This window comes from Tyto alba, unplaced genomic scaffold (genome assembly GCF_018691265.1).
Source record: "Tyto alba isolate M040663 unplaced genomic scaffold, T.alba_DEE_v4.0 Super-Scaffold_42, whole genome shotgun sequence".
Taxonomy (NCBI): domain Eukaryota; kingdom Metazoa; phylum Chordata; class Aves; order Strigiformes; family Tytonidae; genus Tyto; species Tyto alba.
The window spans coordinates 3571267-3598422 of record NW_024881318.1 but is presented as its reverse complement, the minus strand read 5'-3'; the positions used below and the strand labels follow the sequence as shown (position 1 = coordinate 3598422).

The 27156-nt window shown below is 48.9% G+C and overlaps 1 protein-coding gene across 4 annotated transcripts in view; it reads left to right on the top strand.

Annotated features, from left to right (window-relative positions):
• The window catches only part of WDR7 (WD repeat domain 7), a 125102-nt gene that overhangs the window by 57222 nt on the left and 40724 nt on the right, over positions 1-27156 (top strand). For all 4 annotated transcript variants that reach the window (XR_006166696.1, XM_042804856.1, XM_042804855.1 and 1 more), the window contains 2 exons: positions 8358-8579; positions 24875-25061. Coding sequence is in view for 3 of the 4 variants with exons in the window: in XM_042804856.1 (XP_042660790.1) it covers positions 8358-8579; positions 24875-25061 (409 nt within the window). In the remaining variant the exon portion in view is untranslated. The remainder of the gene's footprint in view (positions 1-8357; positions 8580-24874; positions 25062-27156) is intronic.

Genomic DNA, 27156 nt, shown 5'->3' with positions numbered 1-27156 from the left:
GCAGATCTCTGGGCTGAAAGGCACTTAGCACTCGGCGTGTACTGCAAAGCCTATTTCTCAGAGCTTCCGACAGGTTTATTTGGTCTCACCTTGAGTCGAGCAGTGCTGTATTGATCTCACTGGTGTGGATTTAAACACACTATTGGCTTAAAATAGCACCACCTATGCAGAGGAAAATCAGTGTCTTAACCCTTCAGGCTGCCAGGAGCTGCTCTGCAATGCTTTGATTGGAGGCTAACAGATTCCTGACAGGGTTCGTGCTCCTGAAAACTTCCATTTTTCGTGGGCAAATACGTTGCCATTTTCCAGTAGCGCGTGTTTCCGCGTGGATAAACCAGGGGGATTTCCCATCTCTGACCTCCCCGGGTGTCTGCCCTGAGGTCGTCGGTGGGGTCAGCCCCTTTGATTTGAGATAAGGCCTTAAAGATTTAAGGAAGATGAATCGCTCGGTTTCAATTTTTGTAAATCTTTTGCTGGATGCAACAGGCTTTTTTACCAAAAAATAAATAAATAAATAAATATTCGGTGCTCGCCTAAGAAATGCCGTTGCTCGCCATGGGAGGTTTTCTAATTTTTCTCTCTTTCAAAGCTGCTGCAGCTGGCTACCTGTGTGGAACCGGGTTCCTGCCATCACACAGGCAAGGTCTTGTCCAAAAGCAAACCAGAAAACGTCCTGCCTTTAAGAATATAAAGCTGTCACTCACTGATATTTAGTTGTTAAAATTGTCTGTTGCTGCGAGATGTCCTGAGAAATGCTAGAGAAATAAGTTTTAAACCTTTCCGGTTCTTACAGTCGTACCAAAGCTCCCCTATTTCAGCTGCTTTGCTGCAGACACAGAAAGAAAACAGCGAAAAAGGCGTTATCAAATAAATCAGCTCAGACTTTGGGGGGGAGGAAAACCAAATCAAAACAAAGCCCCCCCCCCTCCCCCCCCAAAAAAAAAAAAAAAAAGCCCTTTGTTTTTATTCCAGAGCTGTTGCTTTGCTCATCCTTAACTGACTTTATTTTCAAGTGGTTTTATCAAGCCCTCTTTCACCCATACATATCTCTTTTTAAAACGGGTACCTTATCAGTGAGAATTAATAGAAACGTGCAGGAAATGTTCATAAAACGTATCGGGTTTTTCCTTCCCTGGCTAATTTTTTTTTTTTTTTTTTTAGCAGATACCTTTATAAAAGACAACGAGCCGTTTAATTAAATACTAATTGTTACGACGCTAAAACGCCCGTACTGCTTTCCTTGACTAAATTTAATTCAAACGGCGTGCCTTTCAGCTATATATGGATAATGCCGCAGTGTAGTTTGCTTTTAATCTTTTATAGTTCTCGTCTTAATTACAGGAATAGTAAGAAGATTGATTACGAGATGTGCTATGCCTTAATGAGCAGGCTTTTCACTGCGTGAAACCCGTGTTTGCTTCTCCCTCTCATACGCCCTTCCTGGGACTGCCCAGTGTGAAGCTCTATGAAAACAGCAAAAATGAAAATGGTAAAAAAAATGCTTACTAACAATAGAAGAGAAATATTAGATTTCCGAGTCAGCAACCACAGATAAGGTCGAACTTGCCACTGCGTCAGCAGATTTGTGTTGTGCCCAGCTGCCACGGATTAACTGTCACGGTGGCAGGCAAATTGGAAGATAATTTTTTTTTTTTTTCTGGGAAGAAAAAAAAAAAAAATGTCACAAAAAACGTCAGCTTCCTGTCTGCACTCGTGTAAATTCTGTAGATATCTTGAAGACACTGGAATTGCTCCGGTTTCTACGAGGTAAGGGTCACAACTTCAGGAACGTGTCAGTTTTCCCTATTTGCAGATATTTTTTCCCCAGTGAGCAAAAAACCTGAAACTAGGAAGAAGTTGCTCCAGGGCAAAAGCTTGATGTATTTGCCTTTCCCTTGGCAATTTTTCTTTACACGTTGTTTTCTCAGAAGATGTCATTCCGTGCTATTCAGCCCTGGCTGCACTCGGAGTGTTCTGAGGGCTGGTGGGGCGGGAGGAAATCAGGAGTACGTTGTGCTGGCCAGGCGAAGGGCTGGAGCTCCCCACCGTCCCGCTGGCGGTGGGGCAGGAGGCCAAGACAGAGCAGCTTTACTCCACGGATTGATTGTCTTTTTTAAACCTTCTCGGAGACCAAACTTGCTCGTGTTTTGCATTTCCCTCCCTGCTAGCGGGAAGAAATAATATGTCAGGGCGTAACTTGGGCTTGCCAGAATCATTTTGCGCGTGCGAGTGGGCTTTGATGAAGACCCACGGTGAGAATCCACGCTGTCTTTTTTTTTGGGGGGGGGGGGCTGCTCACCCACCACCCCATTTTCCCCGTGGGCTCCGGGAAGGCCCTTCTGTGCCGTGCCAGCGGAGGGAGCTGCGTGTATAGGAATGGCTCAGCCACCGAACTGCTCTGCCTAACAGGAGGCTGGCAATGAGCGAGCGCGGTTTTCTTCGTGAGGTTTAGATAGAAAACAGATTGTTTTCCCCACTTTCTGCGTTTTCCCTCTTATTTCTTTATAAGTTTGGTTTTGTTTTTTTTTTTTTTTTTTCAGTTTGATTTACTGCGGACGCTTTAGCTTTCCGAGCTTTCAGGAGGCGCTGAAATGACTGTAATTATTCTTCTGCATATAATCTTAAAAACTAGGAGCGTCGGCACACCCACGGCAACGGCTTTGACTGGGTTAAGAATCCTGAACAATTAAGCCGTGCATAAGGATCTCTCAAGAGGCGTATTGGGTAGAGTTTTCTCAAAGTTTTCTGCTATTTCCTTTTTAGGTCCCAAGCAGAGCGTTATGTGAATTTATTTACTGGCAAAATAGCCCAGTTGACACGAAGAAATATTTCAAATCGTTGACAGCCAAGATAAATGTAAGCGAAATTGCATTTCCCACCCCAGCCCCCCCCCCCGTAGCTCTTGTACCTTCTTTTATAACATCTCATCCGGGACAGAGAAACGATTAGGGTTGTAGGTGGGAACAGTTCCAGGGGTTGTGGCCAGTAAATTCTGTCTCCGCCTCACCTTGGTGTGTGTTCGCGTCCTCCCTGGCAGCTGATGATGTGAGGATTTTTCTGAATTTACCAAACCGTGTATTTTTTCAGGCCTGAAAGAGAGGGAAGGAGGAAAAGATGGAAGGATGGATGGAGGGGTGGATGGGTGGATGGAGGGATGGATGGGTGGGTGGGTGGGTGGATGGATGGATGGGTGGTGGATGGGTGGATGGATGGGTGGATGGGTGGATGGATGGATGGGTGGATGGGTGGATGGATGGGTGGATGGGTGGATGGATGGGTGGATGGATGGGTAGATGGGTGGATGGGTGGATGGATGGGTGGTGGATGGGTAGATGGGTGGATGGATGGGTGGGTAGATGGGTGGATGGATGGGTGGGTGGATGGGTGGATGGACGGACGGATGGGAGGGTGGATGGATGGACGGATGGATGGGAGGGTGGATGGATGGGAGGGTGGATGGATGGGAGGGTGGATGGATGGGAGGGTGGATGGATGGGAGGGTGGATGGATGGGAGGGTGGATGGATGGGAGGGTGGATGGATGGGAGGGTGGAGGGATGGATGGATGGGTGGGTGGATGGATGGATGGGTGGATGCATGGATGGGGAGGGTGGATGGATGGGTGGGTGGATGGATGGAGGGATGGATGGATGGGTGGATGGAGGGATGGATGGATGGGTGGACGGATGGAGGGAGGGATGAATGGATGGACGGATGGAGGGACGGATGGATGGGAGGGTGGATGGATGGGAGGGTGGATGGATGGGTGGATGGAGGGATGGATGGATGGGTGGATGCATGGATGGGGAGGGTGGATGGATGGGTGGGTGGATGGATGGAGGGATGGATGGGTGGATGGAGGGATGGATGGATGGGTGGACGGATGGAGGGAGGGATGAATGGATGGACGGATGGAGGGACGGATGGATGGGAGGGTGGGTGGATGGGAGGGTGGGTGGATGGGTGGATGGATGTGTGGATGGATGGATGGATGGATGGATGGATGGATGGATGGATGGATGGATGGATGGATGGATGGATGGATGGATGGATGGATGGATGGATGGACATCCTTACCCCAAGCAGCCCGGTTACAATCCTCCCCTTCATGAGTAAAGAGAGAACTTGACAGAAGAAATGCAGAGAGGGGGACGCGGCGGACAGGAGGGGGGAAGCGCCGATGCTTTTCGTGGGGTTGAGTTTGCAAGCTGTCACCGCGGGGTGGGGAACTGTGTGTTCAGGCAGCGCTGGGATGAAGGTCGAGGGGGCTCGGGTTGTCGGGTTTAGTTAGAAATACTCTTAAAACACCAGATTGGGATGCCAGCTCTGAGTTCTCCACCGCGTCCGGCACGAAGTACGCTTGTGGTCCATGAGGAAATTGGTTTCCTCATTTCTAATGTATTGTCTGTTTTCACACTGCTGGCTTTTTGGAGGCGCTGGCAGTGGGGTGTTGGAGCTCAGGTGATTCTCTCTCGGCTGGCGGTGCTGCAGCATCTCCCCCCCCTCCAGATTTTCCCCTTTGGAGGAGTTTTTAGCCCCAGTTTCTCGAGCCTCGCTGGTCACCTCGAGGTCGGGATTGGCGGCTGTAATTACAGCCCGGCTGTTAATTGTTGGGCGGGGCTGGGGTTCACCCCTCTGGGCGGGGGGTGGGCTGTTTGATAGTGCTAAATGGCACCTAATAGCAGATGTAAAGTACCTGGTAGCCATCCATCTCTCCTAAAACCACCTGCAGCCTTAATTCAAATCCATTGATTCCTATTCCAGTTAAAGCTGGAGAACTTAAACTGTCTTTTAATCCTTTTATTGTAAGCTAGGGTAAAAATTAATTTTACCCGAGAACTGTGCAAAGCCAATTAACGTGATCTTCAGAGTTATTTAGTAAAGTGCTTCAAACTGTTAAATTTATCCTGACCTCGTGGCTGCACTCGCTTTTTACATGAGGCAATCGATCTCTCCCGGCCTTTTAAGCACTGGAAACTTTGGAAATATTTTACCTAGATTTTAAGCACTTCATAAATACGCCCCGTGCCCTCTGTAAAGCTGGCTCCTCCTAAGCAGCTGTGGACGTTCAGCTCTCGAAAACCAAGAGAATTTTGAAATTTTTTAACACTGGCCATTTTGTGTAACAAAAGCCCAGCTGGGTAACTGCAGGGCCGGGATCCCTTTCTCTCTTGGGGCGGGCGGGTGTGGAAGTGTGTTATTTTTCCAACAAAACTGGAGAACGTTCCTGTCCTCTCACCGGCCGAGCTTCTGTTTTCCACATAGAGCTGTTTGAGGTTATTAATTTTCTGACCGTGATAGGGTGATCAACCGTCCTGTCAAGAAAATGGATCTCTGTGTCACCCTTTAGCATGATTAAATGGAGGCACGGCGCTGTGAGAAAATACCAAATTTTCACGAGACAAATGAAACTGGAGAAAGGACTACTTTTACAGGCATTATTTCATTTTAAAATCTCCCAAATGGCTGTCAGTTTATTTGTAAGAAATCATTACACTTAATTCTGTGTTTCTGCTAGTAATTAAAAAAAAAAAAAAAAGGCAAAAATATTTAAGAATTTTTTTCTCCCCCCCCTCATCTGGAGGCTTTGGGGAGGGATGTTGCAGGGAGGGAAGGTGGGAAGGTTGGGATTTTGTTGCGTTTGGGGTTTTTGGTTTGGGTTTGGTTTTTTTTTTTTAGATTTTTGGGTTTGGGGTGTTTGGGGTTTTTTTCTTTAGTTTCTTGGGTTTGGGTTTTTTGTTTTTTTGGTTTTTTTTTTTTTTTTAGATTTTTGGGTTTAGGGTTTTTGGTTTGTTTAGGTTTTTTTTAGTTTTTTGGGGTTTGGGGTTTTTGGTTTGTTTTTTTTAGTTATTTGGGTTTGGGGTTTTTGGTTTGGTTCTCTTGGGATTTTTTTTTTTTTTTTTTGAGGTTTTTGGCTTGGTTTTCTTGGTGTTTGGTTTGGTTTATTTTTTTTCAGTTCCTTGGGTCTGGGGCTTTTGATTTTGTTTTGTTGGTTTGTTGTTTTCAGTTTGTTTGGTTCTTTTTTTTCTTTAGTTTCTTGGGTTTGAGGTTTTGTGTTTTGTTTTTTTTTTTTTTGTTTCTTGGGTTTGGGGTGTTTGGTTTTGTTTTGTTGGTTTGGTTTTGATTTTTCTTTTTTTTTTTTTTTTCTAGTTTCTTGTGTTTGAAGGTTTGGTGTTTTTCAGTTTCTTGGGTTTGGGGTTTTTGGGTTTGTTATGTTGGTTTTTTTCCCTTTTTTTTTTTTTAGTTTGGGGTTTTTGGTTTGGTTTTGATTTTTCTGGGGTTTTTTTTAGTTTCTTGGGATTGGGGTTTTTGGTTTGGTTCCTTTTAGTTTCTTGGGTTTGAGGTCTTGGGGTTTTTATTTTTTGTTTCTTGGGTTTGGGGTTTTTAGTTTGGTTTGGTTTTGTTGAGTTTTTTCTTTGGTGTGGTTTTTTAGGTTGGGGTTTTTGGTTTTGTTGGTTCTGGGTGGTTTTTTTGGGTTTGGGGGTTTTTTTTTGTTTGTTTTTTGAGGTTTATTTTTTTAGTTTCTTGGGTTTGGTTTGGGGTTTTTTCTTCCTTTTTTTTTTTTCTTTTTTTTTTTTGAGGTTAAAAACTCCTGCACTGCAGCAGCTAAAGCTCTGCCGAGCCCGGGCAGGGGGCTCTCGGGGAAACCATCGGCCGGGCCCTCCCGAAGCGTTAACCTCCCTTCTCCCCAATCCTCTGGAAGGCAGGTGGGGGGTCCCGGGGGGGGGGGATTTGTTCACCGAGCCCCCCCCCCCCAGGTTTAATTTCCTCCTGGAAGCCGCACATGGGGCGGCTCTTCCTTCCCGCTGGGGTCAGCGCCCGGCCCATCGATCCGCCGGCTCCAGCAGCTGCTCCTTCCGCCAGGGGAAGCGGCGAAATTCAACGGGATAAAACCATCTCGGAGCGGCGGGCGGCGCCGACTCACCCCGAGGGGAGACGTCCCGGGGGGGGGGGGGGGGGGGAAGGAGAGGGTCCCCCCAGGACCTGTGGGGTGACGAGCGAGGGGCGCTGATGGGGTGGCGGGAGCGGGGCGAGCGGCCACTAAACAATTAAAACTTTGGTTCTCCGCTTCGGCTGTTACAGCCCGTTTCCATCCTTTTTCTCTGAAAGCAGTTAATATTGATTTTTTTTTTTATTTATTTTTTTTTCCCCCCCGCCCCCGCTCCTTCCTTTCCCCTACCATTGTTAAGCTCTGTTGTTTTTCCTCTCCCTTTCGGCTGGCACAGCTCGCCCGCACAAGGATGATCTAAAATTCCCTCCTCTTTCTTGGAGGCAACGTTTCGGGCCCGCCCCAGCCCCGGGAATGTCGTTAGCAGAGAGAGACGTACGGCGCGACTCGTTAATTCACCCTTCATTAATCCCCAAGCCCGATTAACTCTCCTTCAGTGCCAGGTGGTGCCTTCCGACTGCTCGGCAAGGGTTTCACAGCGGAGCGCTGGTGGGAGGATTAAGACTTCATTATTTCCGTAGAATATATGGCAGGGTGTTTCCTTGTATGCCGTGAATTAGTATTTTAGGTACAAGTGAACTCTACTTGTCAGAGTAAATGAATAGAATACTTCCCTTCCAGTCACTTTCTTCTAAGATTTTGGGTTTTTTACTCCAAAAAAAAAAAAAAAAAAATCACCTGCTTAATGAAATCCAGAATATATTACAGTAATGATATAAACTTCAATTTTATTTAAGATTCATAACGCAGGGAGGTTTTTTCACTGATTTTTAAAGAACGTTTGTTAAAACACTATATGTAACGTTTTAGCCTACAAAAATACTCGTGAGGTTTAATGGCGTGTATTATTACGCTAGAATTTAGTGAGAACCTGAATGGGATGAGGGGTCCTGAAACAAAGCAGTGCTTTTTTACAACGCAAATAAGTTACCCTGAAAAATCTGTCAATAAATAAAGAAATAAATAGAATTGCAACTTGTGATGCAAATTTTAATTTAACAAGAAACAAACCAAAAATCACCTTTCTCAAAAATTGGACAAGCACGGAATTCCGTGGGTCTTTTTTTTTTCAACGGAACAAATAAAATTGTGGGATTGCGGTTTTTTGGTGGCTCTTTTTTTTTTTTTTTTTTTTTTTTTTGCGAGATCATGACAGGTTTTGAAGGGTGGATTTCGTTGAAGACAGACCTGGCAGTAGGTGCTATTTAGGCTTTTATCGTGTGTTGTGGGCTTTGAGGAGTAAAAGGGAATCGTCTCCCCAACCCTGGTAAGGGCAGTAACGGTTTGGAAGACGTGATTTAAGTTAAACGGAAGCCTCTCTTATTTTCTCTGGGAAACACTATTGTTTGGAGTGTGAAAGAGCAACCCTGCTTTTGGTTTTTCTCATATCTCTTACTTTTTCCTTTGAGGTTGCCTGTCGGGTCTCCCCCAAACAAAAAAAATATCCACGTCCTACGAAGAGAGGCGGAAGCAAGCCACGGCCATCGTCCTGCTGGGGGTGATCGGGGCAGAATTTGGAGCTGAAATCGAACCGCCAAAGCTCCTCACGCGGCCACGCAGTTCCAGTCAGATTCCCGAGGGATTTGGGTTGACCAGCGGCGGATCGAATTATTCCTTGGCGAGGCATACGTGTGAGTAACCCGGGGCACCGCGCTCCCTTGCTCCGGGTGTTGGGGGCAGCGGGGCGGGGAGGAAGGGCTCTCCTTTATATTTCAGTACGAGCGGGTTGGTTTAAAATCTCCTTTCGCCAGGAAAGATGGGGAATAAAGAGGTCGCCACGAAATCGGCGCCCAGAGGGCGCGGGGTGACTGGGCGCAGGGTTAATTCCCCAGCAGCGGATTTCTCCTCCAATCTTCGCCTCGTGCCCAAATGCCTTTGAGGAAAAGTTGGAGGGGGGGGGGGCGGGAAAAAAAATCCAAATAATTGCAAAGCAGTGTATTGTCTCCGCTCAAAGCCATGACGGGGAGAGGACTGGTGGTAATGATAAAAGGGGGGGGGGGGCTGTCCTTCTGTTGGGAGCCCGGGCTGTACCCGCTCGCTTCCAAAGCGTGCCGCTCCGTGGAGCAAACCCCACACTGGTTTGGGGGAGGCGAGCGGCTGGCTGAGCAGCGTTCCGGCCCCTCAGCAGAAGAACTCGTGCCTGCCCCCCGGCGTGACTGAGGACGGGCGTTGCACCGGTTTCGTGTCTGCTGGTTTCTCCTCGCTCGTACCGGGGAGCGGTCTCACTCCCTGTATCGGGCTACAAAGATTTTTTGGGCAGAAAAGGCGGCACTTTGCAAGCCGAGTGGTGTTTCTGAGAAGCCTAGGGAAAGGTCTGGCAATTTTTTTTTTTTTAATTTTTCGACCACTTCACGTAACTCAGCCGTAGATCCACGGCTTTAGTAAACAGGACTATCCAGTCAGCCCTTTGCCGGCTGAAATGAAAAGTCTGGCGGTTCTCTGCTTCCTCTTTTACAGTTCCTTGCACGGCTGTGGAACTCTGCTTTAAATACTTGTTGGGGTTTTTTGCAACTGAGGTTGTTGGCGGGTCATTTTGTGTCTTCGTTTGTTGTCCGGTGTGTTCTGCATTATGGCCCATTTTAAGTTTCTACGCTATTTTGTCTCTTCAAGCAATAGCAGGCAGCGAAAGGATGGGGAAGACATTTCCACGTCGCTGGATGAGCCAGCGCAAGGGATTATCTGTGGGTAAACCAGGTTCTTCCCATTTCTCTGTTACGGGGCGAGGCCGAGTCAGACTTCTTCTCTTTCCGGACTGGTACTTGGGCACAGAGTCAAAATAAGCTGTGTTTGTCTTCTACAATTTCCTAAAATCAGAGGGTGCTGACGTCTTTATTAGACTCCAAGCCCCGGGGAGCGCGCCCTGCGCCGTTTGGAGGCTGTCGGTGAGGCAGAGATGGGTTTTGTCGCCTCCGGCTTTCCAGCAGCACGCTCCCCAAGCCAGATGGCTTTCGTCGCCGCTTCGCTTCCGAAAGGCTGTCAGGCCTAGTCTTCGGGGGAAAAGAAATTTCCATCGCCGGCGCCTCGCCCTCGCCGCTCTCACAGCCCCGTGGGCCCGGGGCTGGTGGTGCCGCTGCCTCGGGAGCGTGGCTGAGACGCTTGGGCCCGTCTCTGAGCCTCGCAAGTTCTTGTCTCCAGGGGCTTTGTTTATCTAGTTGCGTGTTGGCTTTGTTAGGTGCAGATTCAGAAACCCTGCCTGGCTGTCGGGCTGACGGAGAGGCTGCGATTCGGTCTGTAACGCGTCGAGCTTCGTCTGCCTTCAGCGCAGAAAATTTAGCTCGAGGCGGTGAGGTGCTGTCGTGGTTTAGGCCTGGTTGACAGCCAACCACAATGCAGCACCTCTCTCCCTTCCCCTCCGGCAATGAGAAGGGACAGAAGAGCCAGGCTTGGGGTTCAAGATAGGACTGGGATGGGGGAAAATCCCCCTTTATGGTCACGAGCAAAAGGCAGACTCGTTAGGGGAAGAAAAAAAAGAACATACATTTATTACAGACACTAACAACACATAACGGAGTAGGACAGTGAGAAGCATTGCCACACCTTGAGAACACCTTCCCCCCACCCCTCCCTTCTTCCCGGGCTCAGCTCTGCTCCTGATATCTCTGCCTCCTCCCCCAGTGGCGCAGGGGCAGGGAATGGGGGGTGCAGGCAGCGCTGCCACTTCCTTCATCTTCGGTGAGGGGAGTGTCCAAAACTTGTTCCTCCTGCTCCATCGTGGTCCCCCTCTCACAGCAGACAGTCCTCCACAAACTTTCTCCGACTTGAATTCCTCCCACGGGCCGCAGCATTCCCCACACTGCTCCGTCATGGGTCACTAACTTCCTCCGACTGGATTCCCTCCCACGGCTGCAGCCCTTCCCGAGCTGCTCCGGCGTGGGACTCCCCCGCATGCTGCAATCCTCCCAGCACTGAATTACAGCAGCGGGGCTGCCTTTTCCCATGAGACCCCGGCCTTCTTCGGGCACAGCACCTTGATCAGCTGAGCAGGAACATCAGGCTGTAAATCAATGTCTGCTCCACCGTAGATCTTCATGGGTGGTAGGGGGGGCTGCCCTGCCGTCTCACCACAGGATACAGGAGGGTCTCTGCTCCAGCACACCTCCCCGCCCTCCTTTCTTCCTCCGTTCCTCCACTGACCTTGGTGTTCATGCAGCTGCAGCAACTCCTCCTCCCAAGTCCGATTGCCTGTCACCACGTCCCTTCTTAAATACGTTATCGCAGAGGCGCAGCCGATTGGCTCAATTTCCCAAACAGAAGTGGAGCTGACGTGGAGCTGGGGGAGCTTCGAGAAGCTTCTCACAGGGGGCCGCCCCGATAGCCCCCTCCCCTGCCACCAAAAAACTCCACCACTCACTCAACCCAGGACAAGTGCTATCTGAAATAACTGAAGAGCCAGAGGAAGACAGGTTGGAGGGAATGAAAAATACCGGCGATACCGCATTCTGCTTCCAGCTGCTGATAGCCTTAGCAGTGAACTTGACCTTCTTCATCGCGTTCCCCACGCAGCCCTTCCTTATTGTAAGTGCCGGTGCGAACCAGCAGCTTCATTACAGAAATTCCTGGTTTTTTCTGCGTTTCGAGCTGCGGGGTTGAGTTGGTGCGGCTCCCCCCGCTCGCTGCCAAGGGGGGCTGGGGGGCAGAGCTGGGGGCCCCGGTGACGGCGTTCCCAGAAGCGGATTCCTCTCCTCCCCTTCGGTGTAAGGTGCGGCGCTTTTTAGTCGTCGTCTTTTCTTAGCCTATACTGAAACCGCACGCCAAAGTCATGAGCACAATTGCACGTAGCCTAAAGCCCACCCCGTTTGCTACTGCAAAATAAGTTAATCGAAGCAAATCACTCCTTCATTTATGCAGCGTTTTTGCCGTATAAATTGTGCGCGTTGTGATTTGCCGTATTTAAGAAAAAACAGCAATCGCCCTAATTGCCTTTTTGAGAGGGTGGAATTCTCTAGAAATCCACGCGGTGACCTTGCCTGACATCCCGCATTAATCTCCGTTGACCTTACAAATAGTTCACGAGGTGTTTAATTATAAAATGCCACCTAAAGAATTTCTCATTGCGGATGCGCCACGTGGCACCTACACTGCGGCTAATGCTGTGTTTATAAAGTTAATGGGCTGATAAAGCTGAATGGCTGTTCTGTCCTGAATATGGAAATACTCGATTCCGTTGTTCACGCGCTGTATTTTTCAAAGCCTCTGCCATCGGTGTAGTTATTAACGATAAGCAGTTTGCCCTTTAACTCACCCGGTGTCGTATGCGACAGCGTGTTCGGGGCACTGAGTTATTTATATTGGTTTTGCGGGCTCCGTGTACCCGCTTCCTTCCAAAGTGAATTTGAGAGTTCCCACACCGCATCATCCTCGGCTGTCCCTCCAGTTTCGCTGCTTTACTGGGTTAAGGAAGCTAACCGCCGGTTGGGCTCCTGATGCAGACTCACGATACCATTTTTTCCATTATGACATCCCAAATTCGTAGCAGCTGAGCGTGCCTGTTGGGCAGGAGGGGGGAGGGAAGCGAGTGAAATTCCTGGACAGAAACAGAAACCTGCCCGCCCGCAGAATTGCGTAGGGTTGCGCTGCCGGGAGCTGCGACGCTTCTTCCATCCCCGAGCCGTGTCCGTAGAACGTTACGCCTCGGAGCGGCCACCTCGAGGCTCTTCAGCCCCGTCTCCAGCAACCCGCAGCCAAAACTGGAAGAAAAGAATTCGTTTTCGAAGTAAATAGAGTTTCAGTAACATTGGAAGTTTAGCCCGTGCCCGTGTCAAGCCGGGGTTTGCCCTTGGGGAAGGGGCTTCTGCGTGGGGTGTGTGCCCACCCTCGACGGCGGTGGAGGACGAGGGCGGCCCGAGAAGCGGAGGTGGGAGAGGCTGAGCAGCCTGGGGCGAGAATCTCGGGTCCCTGGTGTTGGGACTGTCGCCGTACGAAGCGGTTGAGATATTGCACGTGTTGGTGGTGTCCTCAGTTTTGGGGTTTTTTTTTGCCCTTTTGCATTATTGACTGCCCGATATTCAGGCTTCCCCGCGCAGTAGTAGCTCATCGCTGCAGCCTCTGACCGCCTTTTTTAAGCAAGATATTTATCTCCACATGATTTCCACCACTACCAGAGTTGTGTCGGTGTGAGGTCGAGGTTTACCTTTGCAGAGCCACAGCGCATCTTGAATCCCTTTTTACACACGTGTAGGCACAAAAAAAAAAAAAAAAAAAAGTGAGCCAGCACCAGATTGCTCGGGGTGTGCAGGTATTTCACGCGTTCTGGTAAATTGGGATTTCCAGCCCGACAGATTTTTGCGTAGTATCCCAAACGTTTGTCAACTGAGAATTTAACAGAGGAGAAACTTGGGACTCTCGGTCAACACGGGATTTTTTGCTCCATCACTTACCTTGAAATCTTTTCTAACGTCTTTTGATTCTTTAGTTCTGGATTGTGAAAAATCTCTTAAGTTGCCAGCCCAGCGAGGAGGAGGAGGAGGTTGCTCCCTGCTAATTGTATGCAGGCACTGCGGCGCTGATAGGCTGAGCTAGGAGCAGCAATTAATCGGGATCATCACTTAACCAAGCAATAAATCAGCTGAGCACCTGAACAGCAGCTTTTCAGAGCAAATTAGGCCAATTGGCTCAGGAACTTAATTTAAGCAAAAAGTGTGATGAAAGCAAATAACTGATTTTATTGTCCTTAACGAGCCTGGTAGCGGCGCGTGCCTTTTTGTTGGCTGTGGTTTTATATCAGTTTTGCAGAATGCCGCTCGGATTTGCGTGGATCCTGTGGCTCGTGGCATTATTCTCTTTTTTTTTTTTTTTGGAGCCGTGCGTTTCAGTCAGCATGCTGTGAAATTTGGTGTGCTAGTGAGTCTGAAGCGTGCTTTTTTTCCTGAAGTTGGTGTGATTCGATCAGTGTCTCAAGCAGAATTTTGTCCCTGAAGGGAAAGGAGTTAAAAAAAAAATAAATAAAAAGGGAAAAACGGTGGTTTATGAAAATCTATATCTTAGCCTCAGAGATAATATTTAGAAAAAATAGTCAATCTGTATGGCAGAAAACGGTCAATCTTTGTGGCAGATATTCTGTCCTAATTTAAATCGGATTTTTGGCTTTAGCAGCAAAATCAAATCTTAAAACCTACATTCACCTTTCCCCACAAATACTGTAGGGCAGGAGTGATTTGAATTACAGTTTTCTAATCAGAGTTTTCTCTCTTGCCTATTTAATATTCTGGCTATTGTTATGGGCTGCTTCTCAGCGAACTGAGATCTTTTCCTTGTGTTGGGACCACGCGGAAGCCTCAGCACCAAACAAGTCCCCCCCCTCAGCTCTGTTTCCCACCGGTCCGTACGCCTCGGAGGGGGGGCTCAGCTTTCAGCCTGGTTTTTCCCAGGTGAGACTCCAAGTCTGCTTTGCCGGCAGCTGAGCGTTCGCGGGGGCAGCCGCTCTTGGGCAAAGCCGGCGGAAGGCGTAAAAAGGTTTGGTGTCGGACCAAATAGCTGGAAAAATCTCTCCAGATGTGAGTGGCGGGGTTTAAAACTTAAAGGGACAATATTATTCCCATTTGACAGCTAACGAACGGAAGGTTGCCTTGTAGAAGTGCGCGAGGGTAACGCAGATATTTTTTTTTGAACGAAGACTATCACGTTAAGCAAACGTGTGTGGCTCTGCTGCCGGTCCGAGCGCACCATCCCCCGGTACCTTTTGAAGACACTGCTGCTGCCACCGGAGCCGGAGATCGTGGTTTTCTGGGGTTCTTGAGAAAAGGGGGCAGTTGGATGGGTGCAGGGGTCGTGCTGGTGGCCGGCGGGAAGCCCCGGGGGCTTTTGGCAACCTGGGGGGTTGACGGCGAGAGGCGGTGAAATCCCAATTCTCTCTTTCTGGTCCCTTCTGCCGTCCCGGGACCCCCCCGCGTGTCACTTCAGCCCCTCATTCTCCCAAAGGTGCCCGGCGTGACCGAGTGCCTCGTCTTGCGTGGGGGGGGGAGCCGAGGGATCGGCCCTTTGGGGTCCAGCCCCGCTGCTCTCCAGAGCCCCTCCTCGAGCCGGGGCGAGGGCTGTAGCACTGCGAAAATCCTCGGTGGCGAGGTGTGTGATTCCTGATTTAAGCTCTTAGGACTGCAAGCCCTCGTGTTTTCACATCCCGAGGGAAACGTACGTGCAGGGAGCGGGTGCAGCTCAAGAGGAGAGACTACCCGCCCCAGTAAATGGAATATCAGGCTAGCGGGATGTGGGGTGATTAATTAGAATGGTTTTTTCTTGCCACGTGTTTGTGAGTGTGTAACCATCTGCACTCCTCAGAAACAGCATTTACGTAAAATGCCGCTCCGGTGGCAGCAGCGTACCCGCCCCTCGGCCGGGCTCGGCTTTGTCCCTGCTCCTTGCCTAGGAGCAGCTGAATATTTAAAAGCAGTTTCCAGACTATCAGTTTTTGCACTGAGGTGGGAAATTCAGAAAAAATAGATATCTGTTTTTTTTTGTTGTTGTTGTTTATACGGCTATTTTGCTGCTTTTTTTATAAATGGGTTGTCAGAGAAACAGAACTGATGCTGCCAGTACCGTGCGCATCTGATAGCTTCAGCTCCGGGGAAGGTAAAGCAAACTGGCGGCAGGGTTTTTCCCTATTTGCTGTGCTGGCTAATTTTTGGATTCTACAGCTGCGCTTCACCGCTGCGATGGATGTTTTCGGGCCGCAGGGCGTCGTGACCGGGCGTGTGGTGGCGGCGAGACGGGCCGGGATTGTCCTTCCGTACTGGTCACGCGTGTTCCGGCCGGGATAGCTGGGCTAAAAGGAAAAGAGGAATTCAATCCCTGAAAAAAAAATCTCCAAAAAAAACCCCTGTACTTTTATTTTGCTATGTCTTACCTGCTCTTAAATTAATGTTCTAGTTAGAGTTAGTGTTTGACACGGCAGGTAAGTGGGATTTAAACGTTACAGTAGGGCTTAAGCAACCACCAAACAATAGTGTGTTTGAGGATGGCGTGGCATTATCTACACGCAATGGTATCAACTTAAAATACATATTTTTCACATGTCAAAGGGGAAAACCAAAGCGACGTAGGCTTTTGGCTGCTAGGTGCCTGTATCTAAGAAAATCGTGCCCAAACCTTGTCAGTCGATAGTTTGCATGTTTAAAAAGAACACTTCAGAATAACATTTTTATGAACTGCGGCTTCATAAGCTGCGATAAATCAATAGATCAGCCTGGGCTTGCCTTTGTAATGAGTGAGACGAAGAGAAACCGAGAAACTAATTTAATTCGTCATACAAATTAACGCCCTTCCTTCGTTAGGGTTGCAGAAGCCAAGCCAAGCATCCTTACCTTAAAACCCCGGGGGGGTTGAGGCACTTCCCCTATCTACTTCTCTACAGCAGGAACTTTTTTAATAGTTGCTGTACCAGCGGGCCACAGTGCTAAGATGGGATGAGCAGTCTTTCATCTAAGCCAAAAAGGCACGTCCCGTCTTCCCATGTGCTTGAGCACATGTGTGTGACTACAAATTTTGAAGTGGCTTCTTCTGCATATCTGGTATCGGTGTCGTTTTCCAATTTTTCGGCATATACGTGCTCTTTCCGTGTAGGCAGCAGAGTTGTGTCATGGTGCAACTGGCTCTGCTTAGCGCTTTAGTGTAAAAAAAAAAATCCAAAACCAACCAACCAACCAAAAAACCAAACAAACTAACAAAGAAAACCCCCTAAACTAAAACACGCCTTGTTCAAATCTATACATCCCTTGTTAACTTCAGTTTTCTTTTATGTTATTTAAGCATTTGCATTCATCTCTGTGAAATGTCGTGGCATGGGAGCACGTAATCAACTCAAACGTGTGTGTCTCGAGTGTCGTGTTGGGGGAGGTCTCCGAGGTGACGGTCTGCAGCCAGTTGGAATCAACTGCCGTGGCGGACAGCGGTAAAAATCCGAGAGTTACAGAGCAGCCCGGGTTGGAAGGGACCTTGAAAGTTCAAGGCTTCGGCGGGGAAGGGCGCCGAGATGGGATTATCTAGCCCCCTGTCCAACTGCGTCCCGAAAGCCTCCAGCGGTGGGCACCCCACCGCGTCCCTGGGGAGGCTGTGGCAGCGAGTGAGCGTGCTCGTTGTGCAAAAACCCCCTTCAGCCGATGAGAACCGCTTCACGGTGCCACGGGGGACCCGTTGCCCCTCGTCTTCTCCACTGCGGCTCCTTGGGGAGCGAGAGCCTCCCTCCTCTCAGTAGGTGCCCTGGAACGCTGCCATGGGGTCCCCCGGAGCCGCCTTGTCTCCGGGGGAGGAGAATCCCAACTCCTTGCAGCCGGTCCTCCAGCTAGCCCTTGCGTGCCCCGCGGCGGTTTCCAAGGGGGAGGCCATCCATCAGCACCGGGCTGACGCGGCGGGAAGCTAACTAATCGCCGCCGCCGCGGTTTATCTTTCTGTTGCTGTAGTGACCGGTTTAGCGTAAGAGAGGTTATGGCCGGGGTCTTTGTTTCAAGCTATGGGCTTGTGAGTCGAAAGGTGTAGCAACGGCCGGAAGGAAAAGGAGCCGGTTTTACCCTAGGCCGTGGTCTTTGGAGAGCTTTGATTTTTTTTTTTTTTGCCTTCAGGATTACGCACGTACACGCAAACGTTGACCCCCCCCCCCCCCCCCTTGCTCCAGGAACGACCTGGGTTTATTTTCTCCAAAGAGAAATCTGGTTGAATCCGTTCCAGGGTCGCCCTGTAAAGAGCCCGGTGACGCTGGCGTCAGCTGCACCGTGGCTGTAGGTGGGCTACCAAAACTGGGGGGGGGGGACGGGCACCTTTGGGGTGACAGCCTGGTGGGAAAGGAGCGACTTAAACCAGCCTGCCTGCCCGGAGATTTTTCTATTGCTCACGGGGCTTTGCAGCAGTTGAGAATAAAATAGACGTGGTTGTTGGTACAGGTATGATTGTGTATGAGGCGCGGGTGCTAGGGAGGAGGTGAAGTGGTGACCCCTGGCTGCTGCAAACTGTCGCATCGACTCGCCTGGCTTCATTGATACCGTGCGTCTTCCGCTGCCGTGCAGGTCATGGGGTTGTGCAAACTGCTGGCGAAAAATTCTGTTGCAGCTCCGCGTAACGGGAGGAAACTTTGGGAGATTAGCATACGGTTTGGTCAGCACTGCGATGGGAAAAAAAAAAAAAAAAAAGAAACAAAAACAAAACAAAAAAAAAAAAAAAAAAACAAAAAAAAACAAAAAAAAAAACAACAACAAAAAAAAAAACACAACAAAAACAGCTCCTTCCTGTGAAATGATGCTTATTTTTATGAAAACAGCTCTATTTAGAAAACATTATAGAATTTATTTAGGAAACATACGGTTTGGTCGGCACTGTGATGGAAAAAAAAACAGCTCCTTCCTATGAAATGATGATTATTTTTATGGAAACAGCTTTATTTAGAAAACATTATAGAATTTGGATTTAGACTAAATGGCGTGGTTTAATGGAATTATGCAATTAACAGGGATGAAAACACAAAGTTTAATGCACCGTTATGACCCGAGTCATATTGTCTTTCTCCTTCCTGCTAGATTATAAGCAAATTTTGGATTAAAATAATGATAGTTTACTCTTTCTTTAGCACTGTAATGTAATTTCATAGTTAGAGGAGGAATGCATTGAAGCCAGCATAGTTGGATTCTCTCCATAAATTGGAACAAGTCTGATCTAAAACTCATTTACTGTCTTGGAACAGAATTGATCTTGCTTTCACATTTGATTCCCCCACTGCAGATTTTGAGAGGAAGAAAAATGGCATTGTTAGGTCAGTTTAACTAGGCCAGAGTTAGACAGAAAAGGCTGGGAAACCAGCTATTATAAACATTTTCTTCTTTTTCCTTTGTCTCCCTTCCTAACAAATTATGCAAAATCTTACAGAATTTTAGAACAGCTTAGGGGCAGCGTTTGGCCGGCCCCACTTACAAATACTCTTTGCTGTCTGTTCACTTAATATAAAAAGCAATATATATGATGCTGCTCAGTAGAAATGCTGGGAATCGACTGCTTCTAGGATTCGTTGTTCTGACCTGTTAAACCTCCGTTAAATTTCCGGAATTTACATAGGTAATTAACATAGAGGAAGAGTTCCCCTTTGAGATTAAATAACAGTTCTGATGTTTTTAAGTCTCCCAAGCAGATGGAGGACGCTTCCTTTCTGATCAGATGTGAGGCAAAAACCCCTATTTTTTTTTTTTTTTTTTTTGCTTGTATCGATACAAAATTAACTCTTAGCTGTCCAACAGAGCACTCGGTTGTATATGTGCTGAATATTGAGGGAAACCCATTCAATTAGGAGGCCTTTAATTTTCAAAACCCTGCGAGGTCACTGGTGATTTCAGGACATGCTCAGAGGAGCCGCGGCGCTCCGCTCCCGCGACTAGCACTTGTACATTTACAAAGATTCTCCTTTTCCATATAAATGGGAAGAAGGACTAACAGCAAGTCACAAACGTTGTTTTCAACGCGCTTTTTTTTTCGCTAACCCCAGCTTGTTCTCTTTTTCCAGCTAATGGGAGCCTCAAGTTACAGCTTGAGTTTACAAACGAAATAAGCAGGGCGTACAATTCTCTAGGAATTTTCCCAAACTGGGTTGCTGCTGGAGTATCGGTGGCAGGCCGGGTGAGCGGGGGTGGCCAGGGACCAGCGGTAGCCAGCGGGGGCTCATCGCTTGATATACTCCCAAGACTGTGGGGTTTGAAAAGAAATTTAAAAAAAAAAAAAAACAACACACTTACTCCCACGCATTCTGCAATCAGAAGGTTGGAGGCTGTCCTGGGTTGAGTGAGTGGTGGAGTTTTTTGGTGGCTGGGGAGGGGGCTATCGGGGCGGCCCCCTGGGAGAAGCTTCTCGAAGCTCCCCCAGCTCCACGTCAGCTCCACTTCTGTTTGGGAAATTGAGCCAATCGGCTGCGCCTCTGCGATAACGTATTTAAGAAGGGACGTGGTGACGGGCAGTGGGACTGGTGAGGAGGAGTTGCTGCAGCTGCGTGAACACCAAGGTCAGTGGAGGAACGGAGGAAGAAAGGAGGGGGGAGGTGTGCCGGAGCAGAGACCCCCCTGTATCCTGTGGTGAGACGGCAGGGCGGCCCCCCCTGCCACCCATGGAGATCTACGGTGGAGCAGACATTGATTTATGGCCTGTTGCTCCTGCTCAGCTGATCAAGGTGCTGCACCCGAAGAAGGCTGGGGTCTCATGGGAAAAGGCAGCCCCGCTGCTGTAATTCAGTGCTGGGAGGATTGCAGCATGCGGGGGAGTCCCACGCCGGAGCAGCTCGGGAAGGGCTGCAGCCGTGGGAGGGAATCCAGTCGGAGGAAGTTGGTGACCCATGACGGAGCAGTGTGGGGAACGCTGCGGCCCATGGGAGGAACTCAAGTCGGAGAAAGTTTGTGGAGGACTGTCTGCTGTGAGAGGGGGACCACGACGGAGCAGGAGGAACAAGTTCCGGACACTCCCCTCACCGAAGATGAAGGAAGTGGCAGCGCTGCCTGCACCCCCCATTCCCTGCCCCTGCGCCACTGGGGGAGGACGTAGAGATATCAGGAGCAGAGCTGAGCCCGGGAAGAAGGGAGGGGTGGGGGGAAGGTGTTCTCAAGATGGGGCAATGCTTCTCACTGTCCTACTCTGTTACGTGTTGTTAGTGTCTGTAATAAATGTATGTTCTTTTTTTTTCTTCCCCTAACGAGTCTGCCTTTTGCTCATGATCATAAAAGGGGGATTTTCCCCCATCCCAGTCCTATCTTGAACCCCAAGCCTGGCTCTCTGTCCCTTCTCATTGCTGGAGGGGAAGGGAGAGAGAGCTGCTGCATTGGGGTTGGCTGCCAACCAGGCCTAAACCACAGCACAGGCGTTGCTCCTGTCACAAGGATGGTACTTAAGTGCCTCAAAGAGGTCAGCAGCAAAAAGGAAAGCATCTCCTTCCTCGCATGTGTTGAGCTGACAGGGTTGAAGTGTCAGAATTATAATAAGCGCCCCCAAAAAAATGCTGAAAATGGATTTGTAAGAATTAGGAGATTTGACACGGTGATTGAAAAAAAAAAAAAAAAAATATCTTTTCAGCATTATTTCTTTAGAAAAACGTCTTCAAACAATGCGACCTGTTAATTTTTAATTCAGGCCTAAAAATATCCTCTGATTTTATGCCTGTCTGAAAGATGAGAGAAGAGATGTTAAAAAAAAAAAAAAAAATTCACTGCCCTTGAAGTAGGAAGGGACTAAGGGATGTGGATTTTTAACCCAGCTATCCAAATTTCTATTTCCATCTTTCTGTGGACAGTTTGCACAGGTATACATCAAATTGGGGGCTAAAAAAAAAAAAAATCATCCAGCAAGGGTCACAGTTTGGTTTAATTCTTGTAGAAAAAGCACTACACCCACAGACATGGGGAGGGAGGGCAGACTGAAAAAAAATAATAGCTATGATTCTCTACCTTTTTTTTTTTTTTTTCCCTCATAAAATCAGAAAAAGATGCAAAGCAAGTTAAATCATATTCCTGGAGTCCATCATTTTTATTTAGTTGGAACTTGATCTCGTGGCAAATTATGAGAATGGGAATCAGAGTTATCAGTGTCTCCTCCATGCTTGTGCTATTGATTTTCCTGAGAAAATTATTTAATTTTTTTAAATCTATCGGCAAAATGGGGCTAACAATGCTGACTGATGTAATATGCTTAAAGCTCTTGAGATTCAGCAAGGAAAGACATTTCAGAAATCCAAGGGGCTCTACGCATTGAAAAAAACTGATAAGCTTTGGTATTGTTGTCACATTTTCGTTAATAGAAATGCCATGAGGAGCAAAGACTCGAACTTTTATTTTAGCGTTCCAGTAGACGCGTGAAGAAAGGGGCAGAATTTTGACGATGCTACTGTTTGCTGGATGTCCAAAAATCTTACCCTTCTCTCCCAGTTGAGAAAAACCCAGTCTGGTTTGGGCACTCTGGAAACTCCCTTGGCTCTGCCCGGGGACAAAGCCACTGCCTTCTGCGCTCCGGCTTACCGCCCGTAAGGCTTTTTGAATTTCCCGACGCTCGCGGCACGCGTGTACGAATGCAGGATAAAATAGCCGGACCAAAATTGTATTTTAATACAAATTTATATAGGGATGGTATTTCCTGAGCTACATTTCTGCTGTGTTACTGCTTGAAGGAATTCCGTCTAGTACGTCGTACCCCCGTTTTTACTGAAAGGGGGTTTTGTCAGCTTGTTCCTGACTTTCTCTAACAGAAGGTACGTGCAAATCATCAAAACTTAGTTTTCACTAGGGCAGATTTTTTGGTTTGTTTTTTTTTTTGGTTTAAGGAGTGTGACGTCATTTATATTTCCAGCAAGAAGGACAGGGCCTCCCCGCCATGCTCCCAGGGACGTCGGGCAGGATCTTTCCCGTCACGTCACCGCCTTGGCCCGAACTTCTCCCGGGCTGCTCCCTGAGCACGGGCTCGGAGGAGGAGAGCGAGGGATCCCGGCAGCCCCCCTCCGCGGAGCTGGCCCGGGGCTAATTACCTCCCCACTGCGCTGACTCTAACCTGACGTGTTTATTGCCTTCGCTAACAACTCATTAGCTTAGTTGATGCTTTTGTCAATATTCATTCCTTCGTTTAAGCCAAGTCCGAGCTTAAACAAAGATGTCCAGGCTGAGAAACGGGCGGTAGACTGACTTTAGTTTAGTTCATCTTTTCCCTTCGCTCAGTTTGCCCAAGGCAGGTGTGGGCAGGAGCAGTGCCGGGAGGGCCCCTCTGGAAAAGGTCGGCGTCATTCAGTGCACCCGTGTCTGAGCAGTGACGCTTTTTCACAAGGTTCTTCTCTTTGAGACACCAAAATTCACACAAAGCAGAGCTCCGTGGCCCGCCACGCGCTTCAGGCAGAAGCTTCAGTTCGTTACGCACCTGCGAGGGGTTAGTGTGGATGGGCTAGAAAAGCGCGCCTGCTGTCGGCTTTTCCCAACGCTTCACATTTGATAAAACAAACAGCTCATAGAGGACAGTTCTGAAAACTACAGAAAACCCTGTTAAAATCAATAGGTCACCTTTCTCACAATAGCAAGCTAAATGAAGGTTATTAAGAGGCAGCAAGTAATTATGTCGAGATAATAACAAATTACCTGGAAGCGTTGCTTGTTTTAGCCCTCCTACACATTTGTGATTATTTTAAAACAGTCTATTAAATGAAATTATTAATCGTGTTCCCGCAATGCGCAGAGCCCGGATCAGAGTTCAGGTACGCTGAACTTGTTTGGGACGTCATTTCTCTCTCTCCCCCGCCCGGCCTTTGAGTTCGATTTCTCCCTAAAAGACCAAAAAAAAAAAGGCTTTGCAGGGGGGAGGGAGAGTAGTGAAGTGCCCGAGTTAGGCGTGCAGCCCCCGGGAAGGGAGGCGGTGCCGCGGGTGGGTTTGGGGAAATCCATGGGTCTCCTCCTTCCAGCTCCTGGTGCCGCTTTCAGTGAGGCGGGGGGGGGACCGCTGCCAGCTTCTGTTTGCCTTGGAGGGGCCGGTGCTGATGCGGAGTTTTAACGGAAACGTCTGAATGGCCAGGATGCTCAAATGTAACAGAAATGACCCAAAACTCAGTTCCCGCACGGGCAAGGAGCTCGAGCTCACATCTCTAACTGACCTTCACGGCCAATTCCCCAGCCCTTCAAAGGCGGAGCCGTGTCCGGCGGTTCCTGCTGAAACTCTGCCGCGGTTTTTCTTTAAAAAACACCGACTTAGGGGTCAAAAAGCAAGCAGAGCTCTTCAGCGTGGGGGTTTGGAGCCTCCCCCGGTACCGGCCGCTTTTTGCCTTTTCCCTGAGGAGCTGCCTGGTTTATCCACGGGTGCTCAGCGTCGGGGAAGCGACCCGGCTCAAAACAGCCCTGCCCCAAAACTTGAGGGCGCCGCATCGATGATAATCGTAATTCAAGCAGCCAAACCAAAAAAAAAAAAAAAAAAAATCTTCGCCTGTGAGATAGGCGTGAGGCAAGGCCGGCAGTGGGTCTGTTAAAAATCAACATCCCTGCCCGTTTCAGAGGTGACGCCGTCGTGCTGTAGCACAGGGTGTTGATTAAAGAGCAGAGCTGATCGTGCCACCCCCCCCCCTTTGGAAACAAGCGGTTGTGTTGGTGACTTTGACTGATTTTTGCTGTTTCTCACTCGGTGAAGCACACGGAGCACGAGCCGCCTCTAGCCGCAGCCGAGATACTGAACAAGCAGCGTGTAAACTCACCGTGGTTTATTTTCACCGATGCTGTCCCGAGTTCAACCTTTTTCAGCTTGTTTTCCTCAGGCGCCCTTTCAAAATGATGTACTTCTTTTTCTGAGAAAAACTTTATTACCTACGTTAATATTATTACAGATTTCAGGGTTTTCTTAGCAAGTGTCTGCTGAAGGGAAGGATTATTTTATCATTCCCGTTTTGATTTATGTTAGTTCTGTTTTGATTTATTCTGATTTTTTTTTTTTTTAAGGCACAATTTTCAGGCAGAAATACATAAGCGTGGAGACTTCGCCTGTCTTTTCTAAAAGTACGAGCAGTGCCTTTTTGCAGTGAAAACGGTGTGTTGGAGCCCGTTGGCGTGGGGGCACCGCGCCCCGTAGCCTGCCGCGTTCTTTCGCGTGCCGGTGGGCGGCAGCGTTGCCAGTGGGGCGCCCACCCCTCGCCCACCCCCCACGTTTGCACCTTCCGGAGCCAGCTCCCCACCTCGGGCCGTGGGTCGAGCGAAGCCGTTTGCGGGAGCCGGGCCCCCTTGGTGGACCCGCTGTCCTGCGTCCCCAGGGGGAAATCCGGGGGGGGGGCGGTTAGTTACCCGCAATTAACCAACCTACCCCTGGGACCTTCGGGGGGGTCGTGCAGCCGTGAAGCTGCTGCGCTTGCTCGGTGAGATAAAGCCTTAAGGCGGTGGCTCCCCGGGGTGGGGGCTTCCCTCCTCCGTGTTTCTCGGCGGCGCGGGTTTGGCACCGAGGCCAAGTGAGCTCTTTTCGCTGTCCCCAGGCAAGGCGCTGACGTTCCTGCTGCTGCAGCCGCCCGGCCCCAAGCTGCCGGCGCACAGCACCATCCGCAGAACCGCCATCGACCTCATCGGCCGCGGCTTCACCGTCTGGGAGCCCTACATGGACGTCTCGGCCGTGCTCATGGGCCTCCTGGAGCTCTGCGCCGACGCGGAGAAGCAGCTTGCCAAGTAGGTGTCTCGTTTATTCCCTCCCAACTATTGACCCGCACCGTTTCGGCCCCGTGGGGCGAGGTTTTGCGGCAGCTGGCTCAAAGCCCGTCGGCTTCGGGGCTCGGCGGGGAGGTGGGGCGAGGAAGGTGGGGTTGGAATCGCTGCCAGTTTTTGCGGTCGTGCCCGTCCCCTGGGAATGGCGGTTTTGAAGCCCTGCTTTGGCCTGGCGCCGTTCGGGGACGCGGCGGCGGCGCTGAGGGTCGCCCCGTCGCAGCTGGGGGGGGGACCGGACACTCGCGTGGCATTGCCCGGGGCTACAGAGCATTAACCTTCTGGGTCGTATTGCCAGCCGTTTTGAGAAAAGTGATTCAAACCTCTTTTATCCCTAAAATACGTCTGTCTGTCTTCACCGTAATATTTTTCTGTAACATTTCTGAACTGTAAAAGTAGTATTTCCAGAAGGTATTTTCCACCGGTATGTCCAAAAACGTGGATTTATTTATTCCCCCCCCCCCCCCGTGGTTGTACAAACCACCCCGTTAGGATGTGAATTTTTTTTGGAAAAGGCGGTTCTTTTCTCACCAGCAGCGCTCTTCCTAGCAGCAAGGTAACTTGTGGATTTAAGGATTGCTAAGAAATCATAAACTCAATAGAGCACAGCCTGTCTCTGGGGTCAGAGAACAACTTATTAAAGTGTCCTAAATCGAGATTTATATGCTGTGCTGTCCTGTACCTCTCTTCTAACCTCCTTGAAATAAAATCTCATTTCAATCAGGGGTTTGTAATTGGAGCGGGGAGGTCGGCGGGGGCAGATTTCGGGGGGAAGTCTGATGCCTTGCCACAAAAAGCACAGCAAAAACGCGCTGCTCGTTCTAATCGCCTGTTTTGTGCGTGTGGGACTCGTGAGCCCCTAGTTGTTCCATTGCTTAAAAATTCCGAGGATCGTGCTCCCCGCGATGCACACACAGCTATGTGCACGGGTTCCCCCGTTCCATAGGGCCAGGTGCCACCAAATAATTATGGCTAAATCAAATACTTATGGCTAAATGCCGAAGGGAAGGCATTAAGATGTCCCGTGTAACAAAGGTAGCGTCCTGCCCTCTTTTTTTTTTTTTTTTTTTTTTTCCCCCCATGCATTTTGCCCTCAGATAATGGAATTCTCCAATATTAGCACCTGGGATTTATTTAATGTGGGCAACTTTGCCGGACACGAGTAGCATTTTCGTTGAGTATCCAGGAATTTTATGATCTGAGGCCTAAATGTAATAAATTTCAGCCGGGGCCCCGATTCTCACACGAACAGTCTTTACTCACCCCATTAATCTGATTAATGACAACAGGACTATTTGCACAGGAAAGGGGGTTTGCGGTATAGTCCTTATTTTTATTCTTGTTTGTTGTGAGATTGATCAGCTCGTCTGAAATTTATTCTAAATCTCTACCTGAACTATTTTTTTCTCTCTTTAGTTTTTATAGAAGAGAAAGCAAGCCGCTTAAACGTGCAAAAGGAGAGACTGATTTCTGTGTGTGAATGAAGAAAAAATAAAAAGCCGCTATGGGAAGCGGCCACAGTAAGCCGCTTATAGGAAATAAAACGGTGATGCTATGCTTTATGTAATTGGCTCTGAAAGCTATTTCAAGCTTCCTGCTTTTAATGAAAAACCTTGAGAAATCCGAGTGGATAAATATTGGTGCCGCTGCGGCAGCATTTTCATCTGTAGGTACAACTCAGTCCCCGGTTAGGACGTACGGAACGTGCAGCTCCTGCTCGAGGTAGAGGATTGCCTTGAGCAAATAGAAATTTCCTTTTTTTTTTTTTTGGCTCGCCGGTGTGAATTAATACCGTTGTATGCTTCAAGTTCGGTGGGCATCCACTTGGAAAATGACTCGTTAATAAAAATATTTCCATTTAAAACTCGTTTTCAGCGCCTAAAACGGAGACTAACATAGAGCTGGTGGTTTTTCCAGCAGCCCCTCAGCAGGTTGTTGCTGCCCTCACCTCCCCAGAGCTGCGGGAATGTTCCCAACAGGGGATTTTTAACCTGTTCTGTGCTTCGTTTTGCCTTGAGGTGGCGCTTGCTGCAGAATGTTTCAATTAGTGGCGTGCCTAAAG